The 20,355-nt window shown below is 46.7% G+C and overlaps 1 protein-coding gene across 8 annotated transcripts in view; it reads right to left on the reverse strand.

Moving 5' to 3' along the window:
* The window catches only part of THAP4 (THAP domain containing 4), a 43,042-nt gene that overhangs the window by 14,472 nt on the left and 8,215 nt on the right, over positions 1-20,355 (reverse strand). For 7 of the 8 annotated variants that reach the window (XR_007478487.1, XR_004482033.2, XM_033423480.2 and 4 more), the window contains exon 3: positions 963-1,122. Coding sequence is in view for 6 of the 8 variants with exons in the window: in XM_033423480.2 (XP_033279371.1) it covers positions 963-1,122 (160 nt within the window). In the remaining 2 variants the exon portion in view is untranslated. Of the gene's footprint in view, positions 1-962; positions 1,123-8,256; positions 8,560-20,355 lie in introns of those variants that run through there. The other variant, XM_004262519.3, reaches the window with a different exon arrangement.

Consider the following 20,355-nt stretch of genomic DNA (forward strand, 5'->3'; position numbering starts at 1 on the left):
AATTCACGGTGGTGAGTAAGAGCTGCACCTTGACCTGAGAGCACCGACTCACAACTTCAACACCAACGCTTACAGCCTCACCAGCACGACGTGTGGGGATCTACTGCTACCACGGATGAACTTCTGACAGGCTGGTGTTGTGGCTACGGCTCACACGCCCTCTTGAGACCACAAGCCCTCACTGAGAAATACCATCTACTACATACACATAGACCACGACACCGACCAAAATACGTATTTTCTACTCTCATTTTTCTTTAACGTTAGTCGCAAAACTGAGTGACCAGCATTAAAAGAAAATTAATTAATGCTAGTCATAAATGTCTCTAACGGGTTACAGCTCATAGTTTAAAAAGACTGCTTTCTATTAAGGGTTATTCTGCATGACCCAGAATTTCCACCTTCTGTTTATGTGCAGGATATTCTTTCCCTTCACCCATTCAGTCAAGAATCATGCAAAAAGGTACGAGACAATATATCCTCCGCCCCCTCCCTACCAACCCACGGCCCGGGGTGCTCCCCACCTAGCCACCCTGCACTGCGACCTGCTTCCTCAGGAGTGGCAGGGAAGCGCTTTGCTGCACGCTAAGAATCTGAGAACCACGAGACACCAGCTCCTCTGAGCCCTCGGCTGGCTCAGGGGTAGGGCTAAATGAAAGCCGGGCCCCCTATCTTCAGTCATCTTGGGGCGACTGGTTTCCACACAGGTATGCTGCAGGGGATGAAGGGTTCAATTGAACACACACACTCATCTCCACGTTCGGATTACCGAGCCCGAGGTTCTGTGGTCACCTTCACATTGTCTAAAACACAAGAAGGCACCATTTCCACCCAGCGTGCGTCTCAGGTGCCAGGGCAGGAAGAGGGCACCTTTCTGAAACAGACCACCAGGTGCCCTCTGTACCTTCCCACCTGGCGTTCACCTGTCTCATCTCAGAGAGCAGAGCGGCGGGCGGACTCACGAGAAGTTCAGCATGGGCTGGCCCACGTGCGAGATGTGCACCTCCTCCAGGTACTGGAAGGGCTGCAGGGTCGGGAAGGTCCCAGCTCCCGGCGGGTCTGACAGCCATGTGCCCAGCATCCAGGACAGCGGCTCCAGCACAGGGTTCATTCTGGGGGCCTCTGAGGACAGAAGGAGAGAGTGTCAGCGGCTGCTGCCAGTTGTCCCTGCGGGGCTTTGTGCGGAGACTCACACTCCGCACTGGGGAGGCCCCAGTCACTACAGCTCACCCTGCGGGGCCCTGAACACGCCACCAGCCACCTGTCAAGAGGGGGAGAAAAAGGCCAAGCAATTAGCAAACGTCATCTTGCCAGATGCAGCTCTGGAGCCCGGCAGCACCTCGACAGAGAAGAGAAGGAGAGGGCCCGGAGGGCAAGGAGAGGCCAGAGGCCGCGGGGCCTCCGAGGAGGGCTGGGGAAGCGGCAACACCAGGCCCCACGCTAGGTGAGCGTGCCCGGGCACGGCGGCCTGGCGATGGAGGTAAAGGGCAGAAGGAAGCTCGTGGGGAGCGGAGCGGAGGGCTTTGGGGCCAGTGAGACGTGAAGAGAGCACCCTGCGGGCAAGACGCGACTGGACTCAGTTTCCCGGGAGAAGCCGAGGGTCTGCACCAGCAGCTCCCGTGGGCCTCCTTTAGACCATTACCCAGAGGGAAAGGACCCTCAAAAGGACCCACCGTCACTGAACAGGGACGACAGCAAGGCCTTGAATGGGGAGGAGCCAGGTGGAAAGGCCCCAGCGACAGGACCGTGACCGCGCCCACTGCCAGCGGCTCCCAGGCAGCTAGCCCAGCCCCACACCCCACTCCTACCCGCCAGCAGTCAGGGGATGGAGCCTGGCTAAGGACCACGTGCTGCTGAGCGGCTTTTCAGAAATGGGCTCACGCGATCCTCACGCCTGCCGTGTTCGGTGGACTCGCCCTGAGACCACGGGAAGGCGGGGTTGGAGCCCGCACCTGGCCCGCCGGGGGCACAGGGACAGGTGGTCTGGGTCCCAGATGCAGTCAAATGCTCCTCCCGGTACGCCTGCTTCCCACGCCTTGTCACGCCTCAAACCCAAGTGCTTTCAGGCAAACAGTGCAAGTGATACTAAGCAAAAGCAGGAGAGGAGAGGCCGGCGTCAGCTGAGCCACGTGGGAAGAGGAGAGAGGCCGGCGTCAGCTGAGCCGCGTGCGAGGCTACACTACGTTTTTTTCTTGGCTGCATGATAGGGCTTGCGGGATCTTCGTTTCCCTACCAGGAGTCGAACCTGGGGCCCCGGCAGTGGAAGCACGGAGTCCTAACCACTGGACCGTCAGGGAATTCCCAAGGCCACACTAGTGATTTCTGGGTTCTATCAACAAGCTCCAAAATGCCAGAGCAAAGGAACCCGCTCCCCAGTCACACACACCAAGGGGACGGGAGTTCCGGAAGCATCTCGGCCTCTAAAATCACACAACCTTCGACTAGATTGAAAGCAGTCTGGGAGTATGACACCCAGGGGAAAAGGAGCTCGAAGGGCTCTGGTGGTGGAGAAGCGACAGACAGCATCTAAGAAGCGCTGGGGACCACGGAGGAGGGCCAAGCTCCCGGCCAGGCCTGGGCATGCAGCGCGAACCAGAGGGTGGGGAACAGGGACTCACACCTCTGACTTCTGAGCCTCATGAGGCATAAAATGGGCAGGCTTTGGGGGGTGGGGCGGGGTGAAACTCCCTTTCTTTTCCAACCTGGCTATCTCTTCTGGTACTTCCTTTTCAAACTGCCGGTGGAAAGTTAGAAAGCGAGGATGGCAACACTGGAGCTTTGACTGATCAAACCTTCATCATTAGACAGCAAGAGAAATTGAAATCAGGCTTCTAGTTACAATCTTTGATGGAAGTAAAGAATAGAGCTTCAGAATCCAGTCTGGGCTCCAGCAGACCCTGCTGCTGCTGACTCTCGGGGACGCGTGGCTCATTCATTCATCTGTGCCACGTGCCACACGATCGTCCAGGGAGAGGGGCCCAGCAGCCAGCGGACGGGAGACAGACACTCGTCCCGGAGAGGGGAGCCGGCTGGACACAAGGATAAGTAGAAGGGGCGGAACCTCCCAGACACGAGGTGATGAGCCAGAAAGGGACTTGGGGGCTGTGGGGACCTTGTGCAATCTTACTAAGCGGGGCAAGTTTGGACCCTGGTGGGCGGGGAGCAGAGCCCGCGCTGGGGACCGGAGCCGGCGGCTGCTCGGGAGGGTGGACCAGGCGGACAAGCTGCAGACACAAGGCGGGCTGGCCTTGCTGGGCAGGAACAGGCAGCCAGTGTGGCTGGGGAGGGCTGGCTGGGAGAACCGTGTCAGCCCCTGGAAGGGCTCCGACCTTGACTCTGGGCAGAGCCTGGAGGTCTGAGCAGAAGGGCTGAGGCCTCTGGCTGCAGGAAGCAGCTGGTGGCAGAGGAGGGTGGCCCCCGCGGCCGCCAGGGAGGCGGCAGGAAGGGCAGGAAGCCACGACCAGGCGGCAATCCTGCCCTCGGAGCACCCGAGAGAGACGGAAACACGCCCCCTCGAGACCTGAACACGAGGCTTATCTGGGACACCCCAAATGTCCTCGTGGGGATCCCTCGTGGGGATCAAAAGATCACGCAGACACAGAGTACAACTTGGACACAAAAAGTAGGGAAGCTCTAGATGAGGACGACCTTGAAAACGCACGCGGAGAGAGGGAAGGCGGACGCTGAAGGCCACTCGGTGCACGACCCGATTTGTAGGAAATGCCAGAAGGGCAGGTCCACAGAGAAAGCAGAGCAGCGTTCTGCGCAGCAACACGGGTGGCAGGCTCCCCAGGGACGCGGGGAGGGAACGCGGATCCGAGGATCCTGAGGCCACCAGAGCCCTCCCTGCCGTCCAGGTACAGGCTGGGCCGTCCAACACTGAGCCTGTGAAAGGCGGCTGGTCCGCTGAAACACGCTCTAAGTGTAAGACACACGCTGAATTTCAAAAACTCAGTCCAAAAAAAGGAACTTCACGTAAATCAGCAATAATAATGTTTTATATAATATTGAGTTAAATAATTTACTAAAGTTAACTTCACTTGTTTCTCTTTACCTTTTTAATACGTTTAGTAGAATATTTAAAATTAGGTAGGAACTCGGGCCACATTCCTGTTGAGAGCACTGGAAAGGCCAGTTTTCAACACTCACGGAATGCTGTCCTGTGAGTTCCCCCTGAGGGTGTTCCTAGAAGACAGACTTCACCAAAAGGCGATGAGAGATGATGGCAGAGGAGTTGCAGTAAGTCCTGAACATGTTCCACGGGACAGCAGACGTGAGCTCTGGGCATGGGTGGTGGGTGCCCCAGCCGCGCACAGAAACCACAGGCGGAGCGGGAGCCCGGGGAGCAGGGCAGGTCTGCTGGTCCCTCACAGAGGGTCCGTGGCCCCCAGGCTGCCCAACCAGGAACAGGCCATGTGGGAAAGATTTACTTTAAAAACAAAACCCAGCAGGCACACTATAAAGCACTAAGACAGAACTAACACCAAACACACTGAAGTCACATGTTAAAAGAAAAAGCTCTTCAGAATGAATCACAAAGCAAGATCCTCAACACTTGCTGTAAACAAGAGATGCACCTAAAATAATGTGGAAAAGCATCAGAAGGTGGGGCAAAGGCAAGCAGCAGGAAATCAGGCGTCATGACCCTAAAATCAGGTAAAGTGAAGTTCAAGCCAAGATGCATTCAAGCAGACAGGGAACAGCCTCTCAGAACGCTAAGGGCGCAGGTCACCGCGGAGATTATCTGTGAATACGCACGCACCAAACGTGGCAGCAATGTTTACAAAGCAGAAATTACTGAAGACGCTCAGATGTTGACAGAAAGAAACCAAAGGAAATCTCCATTCATGTCTATGTTCAAGTGAATAATATTCAAATAATGAAATAGAAAGCCTATACAATATAATTAATGAGGTGGTTCTGACATACACTGAACTCTGTAGCTTAAAACTAAAGAATACTCCTTCAAGTTCCTCTGAAAGACTCATGAAGACTTACCTTATAAGGGGTCAGAGAAAACCTGTAAGTTTCAAAAACTAAAACGAGTTCCCACCATACTGTCTGATCACAATGCGAGACTAGAAATTAAAATAGTACAGATATTCCTTAAAAACATGCCACGAAAAGAGATGCCAGACACAAAAACGTACACATTCCATGACTCCACTTGTAAGAACGTTTAGATCAGGCCCGCAGATCTACGGGAGGGGAGTCAGAAGGCACAAAAGAGCCTGAGGATGCTGGCTGAAGGGTCTGCACCCGTCAAACCTCATCCAGGGGACACCTAAGCTGTCTCACTCATGTAAATGCTACCTCAGTAGAAACATTAGGAGCTGAAACTTCCACGAAACAAACAAGCATCAAAAGAAAGCAAAGGGCTTCTCTGGTGGCGCAGTGGTTGAGAGTCCGCCTGCCGATGCAGGGGACACGGGTTCGTGCCCCGGTCTGGGAAGATCCCACATGCCGCGGAGCGGCTGGGCCCACGAGCCATGGCCGCTGAGCCTGCACGTCCGGAGCCTGTTCTCCGCGACAGGAGAGGCCACAGCAGTGAGAGGCCCGTGTATCGCAAAAAAAAAAAAAAGAAAAAAAGAAAGCAGAGACGCCCGCCTTTCCCTGGCCTGCTGGCTGTGCGACAGCAGCACGGGGCGGCCTCGCCTCCTGGGTCTCGGGTCCCTGCAGGGGGACTGCTGCCCCGCAAGGACGGGCTCTCCGTTGCAGGTATTCTGGTATTTTAAGAGAAACCAGAAATGTTGACTTTGGGGGTAAAATACCGCGATTTCTAAACATGTTCAAATTAAAACAAGACCAGGCTGTGGGGAGTCCCAGCCCCTCGTCCCCAGTGGTCCCGGTCCATGAGCTGTCACAGCCTTGTCCTCACGACACAGGGCTTGTGGAGGGCCCGGCGCTCCCCTGGCCCCAGGGTCAGGGCCCGTGCGTGCCCCCCTCGCGGCCTCTCGTCCCTTCTCTCTTCCAGCCCGAGTGAGAGGCTGGTGACACCAGCGACCCCCCTGCAACCTGAACCAATGGCTTCCAGAGTGTCAAGGGACATTGCAGCTGCCCTCAGCTGGGTTTCTAAGTGAGGAAGTAGGTTTTGTCTGAGATGCACAGGGAGCTGTTCTGGACACAGGGACGCTGCCTATGTACGGACAGGCCCACTGCCCTGATGTCAACACGAAACCAGCAGCCTGAACAGTGCAGGAGGAACAGCCACAGAACCTGCTGGGAGAGGCCTGTAAGGACGCGGTTGTAGCGGTCCACGAGCAGGAGAGCACAGCCGGTCCAGCGGGAGAACGGGGCTGCAGAGCCTGCGAAGTCTACCTGCAGGGATGCTCCGTGGCCCCCAGCCCCCAGGGGCCCAGGGACTCGCCGCAACACCGGCACCTGGAAGGTGGCGGGAGGCAGAGCAAAGACGGATTAAAGATGGACCTGGGGAGTCTCCACTGCACCCTCGTTTGCTAGGAGGCAAGAGAAGATGTTTTTATAAGAAACTCCAGCAAGATGAAGGAACTGCCTCAGGGACCCGGAGACGAGACAGGAGGAGCACAGGTGGAAAAGGGCTCCACGGAGGGTCCTCTGAAGGGACAAGAGCCCAGCTGCTCTCAAATGGGTAGGACGGGGCATGGGGGCGGCTGGCTGACATACGCAGAGCCCAGCTGGTCCCGGGAGAGTTGGGCTGGTGGGCCTGAGGCGGGCCTGGACCACGCGGTTTACACCTGCAGGGTCGTGGGACAAGATGGCAGGGCTGGCCAGCGGCCCACCTAAACTGGTCCCGCCTGCCCTCCTCGCTCCGGGGTAGCGGCCCCGGGCCGGGTCTGAGTGAAGGCTACCACCCACCAGGCTCAGGCAGGGGAGGAGGTGGGTGTGCAAACTACAGCCAGGTGAGGCGAAAGGTGGGGCTGACCAGTCCCGGGGATGGGGACCAGGGAGGTGGCCACGGGGACTGAGGGTGGAAGTCAGACACCTGGAGGAGAGTCGCCAAAACCAGAAAATGGCAAGTGAGGCTTAAGATGCGACGTAGGTTAGGGAGTGAATGAGGACAGAAGGTGGGGGAGGCGAGGGGAGAAGTCCAGGTGCGGCCGGCGTCCTGGGGGGTTGGCACTATCAGGGCGGCGGTGTGGGCCACACGAGCCAAGGTGGACACTGCCACCAGCACAGGTCAGAAGCACCAAAGAGGCACTCAGCCGGGCACAGGCCCCTGGACAGAGGGTGGCAGGGTGTTTCGGGAAGAGCAGGCGGGGTGGGGTGAGAGCTTAGGGCCTCGCTCCCCGCCTCCAGGAGATTCAGCCCCACATGTGCTCATCAGCAGACTCGGCAGGGCCGGATGGTGCACACGAGGCCACGTGGAGCCTTCCCGAGCCGAGGTTCCTTGAGTCCTCGGGAAACAGAACCCCTCGCCTAGGTGTCGGCTGTCACTGAGCACGGAGCTCACATGTGATGAACACTGTCATCACACTAAGAAAGTGGAAGGGGCAGCAGTGTGTTTATAAGGCTGTATATTTAAAAAGACTAGAAAATTCTAAGATGACTCTTCTTTTAAAAGCCAGAAGAAACACTGTGAATAGAAATGGAGCGCTTGCTTGGAAAGGAAGGAGCACGCTGTTAAATAAATGTCAGGGGACTCCTGGTGCGGCCCGAGCGCATGGTTACAACCCAGAAGGTCTGACACCTGGCCCTGCGCCGAGAAACACTTCAGATCCAGTCCTCCTGGCTTGCTGTCACTTGCTCTTAATCGTAATGAATTTCAGTGTGGACAAGGACAGCAGTCAACGTTGGGTGTGGGCAAGTCCCCGAAGGCTGGCTGCCCCGCCCTGCCCCCACCCCAAGCTGCCACTGCTGGGGAGCCACTGTCAGCTCCTTGTTTGCACTGAAGTGTTGCAGGGCAGAAAGACCAACAGGATTCTTCTAAAATCCAAATGTCAAGTGACATGAGCCTATACATATGCCAGAATCCATCCAACTATATCCTTAAGATTTGTGTATTTAGCTCTATATAAGTTATACTTTGTTAGAGAAACAAAAATAAAATGAATTTAAAAGTCAAACAAATGAGAAGTATAATAAATAGGAAATCTAGCCTACTTGCCCCTTTCAACCTCTTCAAATAAACCAGACAGGCTTTTCTATGCATTTCTTTTCCTGATTTCATTTTTCTTTTATTAAGATCTCAACCAAAATGCAAAAACAAAAATTTAAATTTTCTCCAAGAAATTTAAATTTTCATTTTTTTTTGGCTCAAGACAGTGAAAGCAGGCTTACCCATCCCTAAGTTTTCTACCCTCCGGACACCGTCAAGGTTCTTCAAGGTTGTTTTCTGCCAATACACGGGAAATGTTTGCACCTGGCTGTTAGCAGCTCGGCAGGAAGTGACTGCCAAACCTGAAGGATGCATTCTGGGAACTGTAGTTCCACGATAAAAGGGGATTCCTCAGGAGAAAGTGGAAGACAAGGACAGACCAGAGATGACCAAATCTTAGAGCTGAGAGGGGCTTTGGAGGTCAAGGTGAATTTATGAAAGTCAGACAGGCCAGAGGGGCGAACCGCGTGGAGCAGAGTGAGGACTGGGGCCTACACCCTCTGCTGCTCCCACTGACGGCCAGAGGGGACTGCCCCGTTCAACAGGGAAAGCACGTGGGCCAAGCACGCAGCAAAGGCTCTTTCTGGAACACGCACTGTGGAAACTCCTGCCGCGTCCCCTTCTGTGTCTCCTGGCAAATGTGTCAGCAGACAGGCCCAGGACCCCCAGGGCAGGAAATGAGCACACCCGTCCATTGGGACCTAGGGACGGACGTCTTCCTGGTGCCACCCACGCCCACATCGCTTTGTGTTGATGCCAGCGTTCCCGCCAGGGCACAGAGAAAATGACGCCAACTGCACACACATAGGGTGCAGAGCCCAGGTGGCCCAGCCGGCGCTGGCTGTCCCAGGCAGAGAGGGCATACACGTGGCACACATGGTCCGGCTGGTTCCCACTGAACGGGCACCCCAGGGGAAGCTGTTCTTTTAAAATGATGGCAAGGCCCTTACCTCATCACCCAGGAAATGGAAAGGCACCCATGCACACAGGGGGGAAAAGGAAATGACAGAAAATTGAGCATATTTTCTATAAAATACAAAAGACATAAAAAGAGGCCAAATTATTATTTGCGGATAAATGTTATGGTTGGTTATCTAGTTAATCCAAAAGTCTCAACTGAGAAACTATTCGAATTAATAAGTGAATTTGTTAAGGTGGCAGTTACTAAAATGGGCAGCTTTCCCGCAAATTAAACTCAACAGGGGAGGGGCCATCTTCCACTCTGACACGTAGAGCTTAGAAGTCATAACTCCTGTCTTTACAAGAAAAACACTGAAAGAACTGAAAATTAATGACTGTCCTTGGACCCATCAGAGAAGTGCGGCCACAGATGTCTCCCCCAAACCTGCAGAAATGTGCTCACCTGGAGCAGAAGCTGGCAGGAACCCTGGACCAGATGCCGGGCTGAGTGCGCAAGACCGAGACAGTAAGCATCTGCGGGGCCACAGTCCTGCAGGCCCCGCACTTTCATGGGGTTCATTTCCAGAAACCCACCAAGTTCTCATCACAAAAAGCCAAGAAAAAAATCACCTGGGTCCCTGGCAGGGGTAGGGTAAGGGAACCATGTTGAAATAAGCCCAGAGCATTCTCCAAAACAAAGTCCTGTTCTGCAGTGAAAAGACTCCACCAGAGCTTGATCTCACCTGGGGGAAGGGCTCTTCCCCACTTGGCCCCTCTGGCCTTCCGGTCTTACCCCAGGGAGGGGAAAGAAGGGGAAGAAACACTTGTGAAGGTCACAGCCCAGGAATACAGGCCACTAAAAGGCTGAAATTTAATCCTAAGATTATAAAATGCTTCCCTTCCCCCACACCACTCCTCAGGGCTCCAGCGTAACAGGATTACAGGGGAAAATGCCCCAAGGTACCGACTCTACTACGAAAACAGTCTTCAGAGAAACCCAAAGACAACAGGGGAGACAAAAAATAAGGACTTGGAGGAATCTGAAGCCTTGGCACATACAGCTGCAGCTGCAGGAGAGATGAGACGCGGCCCAATCGCTAGTCAGGTTACGGCGACACTTCAAGCTGAGAGCCCATCTACGTCAGTTTCCACTGTGATACATACACCATATCCACCTTTCCAAAAAATTACATGGCATGCTAAAAAGCAAGCAAAAAAAAAAACCACAGTCTGAAGAGACAGAGCCTGACTCAGATATGGAAGAAATTCTGTAATTATCAGATTAATATACTAAGGATGCTAATGGAAAAAGTGGACACCATGCAAGAAGAGATGAGTAACATCGGAGGAGAAAGGAAATGCAGACAAAGAATCAAAAACACTGATGGACAAGGCTGAGGAAAGAGTCAGGGAGTCTGAAGATATGTCCATGGAAACTTCCCCAACTGAAATGCAAAAAGAAAAAAGAACAAGAACAGAATATCAGGGAAATGTGCAACAATAAAAAAGTGATACATATGCATGATTGGAATAGAGAAAAAGAAAGGAGATAAAGAAATGTGTGAAGTAAAAAGAGCTGAGAATTTTTAAAAATTAATGACAGACACCAAACCACAGATCCAGGAAGCTCAGACAATAACAAGCAAAATAAATACCAAAAAATCTACATCTAGGCATATCATATTCAGACTGTAGAGAACCAAAGACAGAGAATCTTAAAAGAGGCCAGAGGGGAAAAAACCTCATCTACAGAGTTAAAACAATAAGAATTAAAGTGGACTTCTTGTTAGAAGACCTGCAAGCAGGAAAAGTGTAGAGTCCTACATCCAGTGAAAGTATCCTTCAAAAGTAAAGAGGAAATAAATACTTTTTCAAACAAAAACTGAGAGAATTCACTGCCAGCAGACATGCCCTGCATGAAATATTAAAAGTTCTTCAGGGACAAGGAAAATGATATAGATCAGAAAACTCATATCTATGTAAAGAAAAGAGCATTGGAGAAGGAATAAATGAAGGTAAAAATAAAATGCTTTTTCTTATTCTTAATTGACACAATAGACAAAGGTTTGTTCAAATTTTTAGTAGTAACAGGGTGATTATAGCATAAGTATAAGTGAAATGAATGACAGCAATTTCATAAGGGACAGTCTGTTAAAGGCACCTGCACTACCCATGAAGCAGTGTAGTGTTATTTGAAAGTGGACACAGATTAGTTGTAAATGTATATTGCAGGGCTTCCCTGGTGGCGCAGTGGTTGGGAATCGCCTGCCGATGCAGGGGATGCGGGTTCGTGCCCCGGTCCGGGAGGATCCCGCATGCCGTGGAGCGGCTGGGCCCGTGGGCCATGGCCGCTGGACCTGCACGTCCGGAGCCTGTGCTCCGCAACCGGAGAGGCCACAGCAGTGAGAGGCCTGCGTACCGCAAGAAAAAAAAAAAATGTATATTGCAAACTTTCGGACAACCACTAAAAAACTTTTTAAAAAGAAGTGTTAATTGATATACTAAGAAAGGAGAGAAAATGAAATCCAATAAAACGCTCAATTAAAAACAGAGAAGGTTGAAAAGGAGAGGAAGAAAACAAAAGAAGCAAATGGAAAGCAGTCACAAACATGACAGACATCAATCCAGCTGAAGCAATGACCAGTTTATATTTGAGTGGCCTAAGACCACCCATCAAAAGATGGAGACCATTAGAGCAGATTGAAAAAAAAAAGACCCACTATATGTTGTCTATAAGAGACCCACCTTAAATATAAAGACAGATTAAAAGTAAAGGGATGGGCCTTCCCTGGTGGCACAGTGGTTGAGAGTCCGCCTGCTGAGGAGGGGACACGGGTTCGTGCCCCGGTCCAGGAATATCCCACATACCACAGAGCGGCTGGGCCCGTGAGCCATGGCCGCTGAGCCTGTGCATCCGGAGCCTGTGCTCTGCAACGGGAGAGGCCACAACAGTGAGAGGCCTGTGTACCGTAAAAAAAAAAAAAAAAAAAAAAAAAGTAAAGGGATGTAGAAAGATATATCATGCTGACAAGAATCAAAAGACAGCTGGAATAGCTGGAAAGCAGACATTAGGACTAGAAAAATTACCAGGGGTGAAGAGCAGCAATAGTATATAATAACCAAGAGGCCAAGTCTCCAAGAAGATTAATAATCCTCAATGCTTATGTACCTAACAACAGAGCATCAAAATACGTGAGACAAAGCCTGACAGAACTGCAAGGAGAAATACACAAACCTACCATCACAGCTGGAGACTTCAACACACTACAAGGAATGGACAGATCCAGCCGGCAGAAAATCAGCAAGGACACTGATGAACTCATCAATCAACTGAATATAACTGATCTCTATGAACCACTATGGTGGCTAATTTTAGGTGTCAACTTGACTGGGCTAAGAGGATGCCCAACTAGCTGGTACAACATTTCAGGGGGTGTCTGTGAAGGTCTTTCCAGAAGAGATTAGCATCTGAATTGGTGTACTCAGTAAAGCTGATGGCCCTCCCCATGTGTGTGGGCCGTGAGTGCCTCAACAGAATGAAAAGGCCGCAGAGGGGCGAACCTGCTCTCTCTGTTGGAGCTGGGGCACCATCTCCTGTCCTGGGGCCTTCAGATGGACCAGGACTTCCCTACCCCCTCCCAGGCCTTTGAACAGGAACTGAATTACTCCACCAGCTTTCCACCAGCTTTGAACAGGAACTGAATTACTCCACCAACTACTGGTGAGAACTCCACCAGTAGTTCTCGAGCTTGCCAGACATAATGGTGGGAGCCGATTCCTGTAATGAATTTCTGTGTACACACACACACACACACACACACACACACACACTACTGGTTCTATTTCTCTAAAGATCCCTGACTAACCACTAGTTCCATCAACAACAGCAGGACACACATTTTGCTCCAGCTCAAGCTCACAAGAAACATTCACCATGACAGGCCACGTTCTGGGCCGCAGAACATATCTTAACACATTTAACAGAACAGAAATCATACAAAATACGTTCTCAGACCACTGGAATTAAATCAGTAACAGCAAGATACCTGAAACAGTCCAAAATACTTGGAGATTAAACAAGACACTTCTAAGAACCAAGTGGGTCAAGAAGGAAGCCTCAAGAGAAATAAAAACACTTAAACTAAATGGAAACGAAAATACAACTTATCAAAATTTGTGGGATGCAGAAAAAGCAATACTTAGAGGGAAATGTATATTAGAAAAGTAGTACCTGAAATTAATAATCTAAGTTTTCACATTAGGAAAGTAGAGAAAGAAAAGCAATTAAATTGAAAGCAAGCAGAAGAAAAGGAAAAAAAAATTGGAGCAGAAACTAATGAAATTGAAAACAGGAAAAAAAAGAAAATCAACAAAATCCAAGATTGGTTTTTCAAAAAGATCAATAAAACTGATAAAACTCTAGCCTGGTTAACTAAGGAAAAAAGGAGAGAAGACAAAAATTACCAATATTATAAATAAAAGAGGAACATCACTACTATCCCATGGACATTAAAAGGTTAAAAAGGCATATTATGAACACTTTACGCCTACAAATTTGATAATTTAGGTGAAATGCATCAATTCCTTGAGAGACACATACTAGCAAAATTTATACCAGGAGAAAGAGATAAATATGAATAGGCCTGTATCTATTAGAGAAACTGAATCAATAATTAATAACCTTCTAAAACAGAAAGTACCAGGCCTAGATGGGTTTCTAGAATATTGGTGAATTCTACCAAACATCTAAGGAAAAAATTTTACCTATTCTTTACAATCTCTTCTGGAAGGCAGAAGCAGAGGGAATACCTCCTAAGTCATTCAGTTGAGGCCAGCATCACCCTAATACCAAAACCAGGCAGAGACATTACAAGAAAGGAAAACTACAAATATCTCTCATCAACATAGATGCAAAACTCCTTAACACGAGCAAATGGCATCTAACAACGTAAAAAAAAAAAAATTATACACCATGACCATGTGGGTTTATTCCAGTATACAAGGCTGGTTCAGCACTCTAAAATCAGTTAATACACTCCATCACATCAACAGGCTAAAGAAGAAAACTCAAATGATCATATCAATGGATGCAGAAAAAGTGACAAAATCACTTTTCATGATAAAACTCTCAATAAACTAGGAATCAAGGGGAACTTCCTCAACTTGATAAAGAACATCTATTTAAAAAACCCTACAGACGGGAATTCTCTGGCAGTCCAGTGGTTAGGCCTCCGTGCTTTCACTGCTGAGGGGAGGGTGCAGGTTCAATCCCTGGTCAGAGAACTAAGATCATGCAAGCTGCATGGCGTGCCCAAAAACGCCCCCAAAACCAAAAAAATGCTATAGTTAATGCCATACTCATGGTGAGAAACTCAAAGCTTCCCTACGAAGATCAGAAACAAGGCGAGGATGCCCCCTCCCCACTCATACAATGAACTGGAAGTCCCAGTTGATGCTACAAGAGAAGAAAAGGAAATAAAAGGTACACAGAGTGAAACAGAAAAATAAAACTGTCTTTGTTCTCAGATGACATGACCGTCTATGTAGAAAATCCTAAAGGATCCACAAAAAAACTACTGGAGTTAATCAGCAATTATAGCAAGGTTGCAGGATATAATGCTAACGTACTAAAGTCAATTGTTTCCCTATATACTAGCAATAAACAACTGGAATTTGAAATTAAAAAAAAATAACATTTATAATTGCACCAAAAAAAGAAGGAAATATTTAAGTACAAATCTAACAGAATATGTAAAGATTTATGAAGAAAACTACAAAACTGATGAAAGAAATAAAAGAAGATCTAAATAAATGGATGGATATTCTATGTTCCTAGATTGGAAGATTCAATATTGTTAAGATGGTCAATTCTGCCCAACTTGATCTATTGATTCAACACAATCCCAATCAAAATCTCATCAATCATTTTGTGGATACTGACAAACTGATTCTAAAGTTCATATGGAGAGGCAGAAGACCCTGAATAGCCAGCACAATATTGATGGAAAAGAACAAAGTTGGAGAACTAACAGTACCCTATTTCAAGACCTATTATAGAGCTACAATCATCAATAAAATGTGGTACTGGTGAAAGAACAGATACATCAATCAGTGGAACAAAACAGAGTTCAGAACTAGACCACCACAAACAGAGGCAACTGAGTTTTTACAGAGGAGCAAAGGCAATACAACGGAGAAGGAACAGTCTATTCAACAAACGGTGCTGAAACTGGATGACTAGACTGAAAAAAAGCATCTAGACAAAGACCTTACACCTTTTACAAAAATTAACTCAAGATGGATCACAGGCCTCAATGTAAAACGTTAAAGTGCAAAACTTCTTAAAGAGACACAGGAGAAAATCTACGTGACCTTATTTGGCAATGAGTTTTTAGATACAACACCAAAAGCCCAATCGATGTAAGAAAAAAACTGATAAGGGCTTTATTAAACTTAAAAAATTCTGTTTTGCAAGATGCTGTTAAGAGAATAAAATAAAAAGAGAATAAAAAGACAAGCTACAGACTGGGAGGCTATATTAGCCACCCCCTACCAACCCCTCCAACGCCCCCCACCCTGCCTAAAAGCTTCCTGCCTCCTTCCCTGCCTCCTTCTTTGGACCCTAGTTTTAGAAAAATTCATGTTCCTAACCCATGTTTGTTTTTTTTCCCTACCATTTCTATCTCATACATTTTCATATATTTAACTTTATTACATAAAGAAGTAAAACAAAAAAGGACTTGTATTCAAAATACACAAAGAACTCTTAAAACAATAATAAAACAACCTAATTTAAAAATAGGAAAAAAAAATAGGAGAACCATCTTTGAAAAGATGAACAAATTCAACAAACCTCTAGCTAGACGGACGAAGAAAAAAAAGAGAGAAGACTCAAATTACTAAAAATAGAAATGAAAGTAGGGATATTACTACTAATTCTACAGAAACAAAAAGGACTATGAAAGGACTATGGACAATTGCATGCCAACAAACTGGATAACCTAGATGAAATGGACAAATTCCTAGAAACACAAAACCTACTAAGACTAAATCACAAACAAATAGAAAAGCTGAATACACCTACAACTAGTAAGGAGATTGAATCAGTAATCAAAAACCTCCTGACAAAGATGAGCCCTGGACCTGATGGCTTCACTGGTGAATTCTACTGAACATTTTAAGAAGAACTAACAACAATCCTTCTCAGACGTTTCCAAAAAAATTGAAGAGGAGGAAACATTTCTAACTCATTGTATTGAGGCCTGAATAACCCTGATACCAATGCCAGACAAAGATACTCCAAGGAAAGAAAACTACAAGCCAATATCCCTTCTGAACACTGATGCAAAAATCCTCAACAAAATACTAGCAAACTGAAGTTAGCATCATATTAAAGAATTACATACCGTGACTATGTGGGATTTATTCCTGGAATGCAAGGATAGTTCAACATACAAATATCGATCAGTGTAATATGCCACACCAACAAAATGAAGGGAAAAGAACACGTGATCATCTCGATGCAGAAAAAGCATTTGACAAAATTCAACACCCTTCCATGACAAAAACACTCAACAAAATAGGGATAGAAGAAAACTATCTCAACACTATACAAGCCATATATGAAAAGCCCATAGCAAACATAATACTCGATGATGAAAGACTGAAGCTTTTCCTCGAAGATCAGGAACAAGGCGAGGCTGCCCACCTCACCTCTCCTATTCAACATAGTACTCAAAGTTCTAGCCAGAGCAATTAGGCAAGAAAAAGAAATAAAAGGAATCGAAATTAGAAAGGAAGAAGTAAAATTATCTGAGATGACATGACCTCATATGCAGAAAATCCTAAACACTGCACAAAAAAGCTATTGGATTATAGGTCATATAACTCAATATCAAAAAACAAACAGCCCAATCCAAAAATGGGCAGAATACCTAAAAAGACACTTCTCCAAAGAAGACATACAAATGGCCAACAGGCACATGAAAAGGTGCTCAACACTGCTAATTATTAGAGAAATGCAAATCAAAACCACGATGAGGTATCACTTCACACTGGTCAGAATGGCCATCATCAAAAAGTCTGTGAATAATAAATGCTGGAGACTGTGGGGAGAAAAGGGAACCCTCCTGCACTGTTGGTGGGAATAGGTATTGGTGTAGCCACTATGGAAAACAATATGGAGGTTCCTTAAAAAACTAAAAATAGAGCGACCATAGGATCCAGCAATCCCACTCCCTGGCATATATCTGGAAAAGATGAAAACTCTAATTCAAAAGGATACATGCACCCCAATGTTCACAGCAGCCCTATTTACAATAGCCAAGACATGGAAACAACCCAAGTACCTATCAGCTGTCAATCAGTTTAAAAAGAAATGTGGTATATATGTACACAATGGAATATTACTTGTCCATAAAAAAGAATGAAATACTGCCATTTGCAGCAACATGGATGGACCTAGAAAATAACATAATAAGTGAAGTCAGACAAAGACAAATATTATGTGATATTACTTACATGTGGAATCTAAGAAATAATAGAAATGAATCTATATACAAAATAGAAACAGGGCTTCCCTGGTGGCGCAGTGGTTGAGAGTCCGCCTGCCGATGCGGGGGACGTGGGTTCATGCCCCGGTCTGGGAAGATCCCACATGCCGCGGAGCAGCTGGGCCCGTGAGCCATGGCCGCTGAGCCTGCGCGTCCGTAGCCTGTGCTCCGCAACGGGAGAGGCCACAACAGTGAGAGGCCCGCGTACCAAAAAAAAAAAAAAAAAAAGAAACAGACTCACAGACATAGAAAGCAAACTTCTGGTTATCAAAGGGGAAAGGGAGGGGAAGAGGGATAAATTAGGACTATGGGATTAACAGATATATGCTACTACATATAAAATAAATAAGCAACAAGGATTTATTGTATAGCACAGGGAACTATATTCAATATCCTGTAACAACCTATAATGGAAAATAATCTGAAAAAACAAAAGACTGAATCACTTTGCTCTGCACTTGAACCTAACACAATATTGTAAATCAGCTATACTTCAATTAAAAACAAAACAAAACATCAATAAACCCACGGTGATTCATGGTGAGGCGGCTAAAGTAATCTGGTAATCCTTTAAGGAAAAAAAAAAAGCTGTTGGATCTAATAAATGAATTCATCAAATTAGCAAGATACCAAAGCCAACACACAAACATCAGTTGCATTTCTATACACAAAACATGAACAATCTGAAAAGGAGACTACAGAAACAATCCCATTTATAATAGCATCAAAAAGAATAAAATACTTTGAAATTAACTTAACCACAGAGGTGAAAGACTTGTACAATGAAAACTACAAAACACTTCAGAAAGCAATTAAAAGAAAACATAAATTAATGGACACACATCCCATACTCATGGACTGGAAGGCTTCATATTGTTAAACTGTCAATATTAACCAAAGCAATCTACAAATTCAGTGCTACCTCTCTCAAAATACCAATGTTTTTCGCAGAAATAAAAAAACCATCCTAAAATTCATACTGAATCTCAAAGGATTGAGAATAGCCAAAACGATCCTGAAAAGGAACAAAACTGGAGAACTCACATTTCCTGATTTCAAAACTTACTATAGTAATTCAAAACAGTGTGATATTGGCACGAAGACGTATATAAACCAGCGGAACAGAACAGAGAATCCAGAAATAAACCCCCACATGTATGGTCAAATGATTTTTGACAAGAGTGCTAAGACCATTCAGTGGAGAAAGGACAGCGTTTTCAACAATCGGTCCTGGGAAAGCTGGACATCCACGTGCCAAAGAACGAAGGTGGGCTCTAACTGGTTAGGTATACGGCTATCTAACACCATATGTAAAAACTAACTCAAAATGGATGAAAGACCTAAACGTAAGACCTAAAGTAATAAAACTCTTAGAAGAAAACATAGGATGAAAGTTTCACGACACTGGACTTGACAATGATTTCTGGAATATGACAACAAAGGTACAGGTAACAAAAGAAAAAATAGACAAACTGGACTTTAAGAAAATTGTTATAATTTGTATATCAAAAGGCAATATCCACATGGTAAAAAGGCAACCTACAGAATGGGAGAAAATATTTGCAAATCATATTTTTGATATGAGATCAATATCTAGACTATATACAGAACTCCTAAAACTAAACAACAAAAACCCCCCCAAATAACCTGACTGAAAAATGGGCAAAGGACTTGAACAGTCATTTCTCCAAAGAAGACATACGACTGGCCAATATACACATGAAAAGATGCTCAGTGTGACTGACCGTTAGGGAGATGCAAACGAAAACCACAGTGAGACGAGACTGCCCCACACCCGTGAGGATGGCTGTTATCAAAAACACAGAAAACACGTGTTGGTAACGATGCCGAGAAACTGGAACTCTTGTGCACTGTCAGCAGGAATGTAATGTGGTGTATTCATTACGGAAAATAGTACGGAAGTTCCTCAAAAAATTAAACACAGAACTACCATATGAACCGGCAATCCCACTTCCGGGTATACACCCGAAAGAACAGAAAGTCAGGTCTTGAAAAGTTACTTGTACACCCACATTCATAGCAGCATGATTCCTAACAGCCAGTGGGTGTAAGCAACCCAATGTCCGTCGATGGATGAGTGGATAAACAAATTGTGGTCCATCCATACAATGGAAGAAAATTCTGTAGTATGCTACAACATGGATGTACGTTGTGGGCACTAGGCTAACTGAAACAGCTAATCACAGACGGACAAATACTATATGATTTCACTTACATGCGTCAAAATCATGGAGACAGAAAGTAGAATGGTGGCTGCCAATGGCTAGGCGCGGGGAGAGGGAGAGTTATTGTTTAATTGGTATAGAGTTTCAGATTTACATGAGTTATGGGCATGGATGGTGGTGATGGCTGCTCAACAACGTGAATGTATTTAATGCCACTGAACTGTACACTGACAAACTGTTAAGAAGATACATTTTTTGTTATTTGTATTTTAACTCAATATAAGAAAAGGAACAACAAAAAAGAAATGAACTACCAAACCATAAAACGACAGAGGAACCCTAAATATATACTAAGTGAAAGAAGCCAACCTGAAAAGCCTGCATGCTCTAGTTCACAGCATCCATACATCCCAATCAGGCGACATCCTAGAAAAGGCAAAACTACAGAAACAGTCTAAAGATCAGTGGCTGCCAAGGACTGGGAGGAAAGGCGCGAACAGTGGACAGAGAGGTTTTTAGGGCAGTGAAACTGCTCTGTGATATTGTAATGAGGATACATGTGCTCATGTACCTGTCAAAACCCAAGTATAAGGCGTCCTGCGGGCTGACCTGCCCGAGTGTTTCCAGGGGCGCACAGACCCTG

The sequence above is a fragment of the Orcinus orca genome, chromosome 7 (genome assembly GCF_937001465.1).
Source record: "Orcinus orca chromosome 7, mOrcOrc1.1, whole genome shotgun sequence".
NCBI classification, from domain to species: domain Eukaryota; kingdom Metazoa; phylum Chordata; class Mammalia; order Artiodactyla; family Delphinidae; genus Orcinus; species Orcinus orca.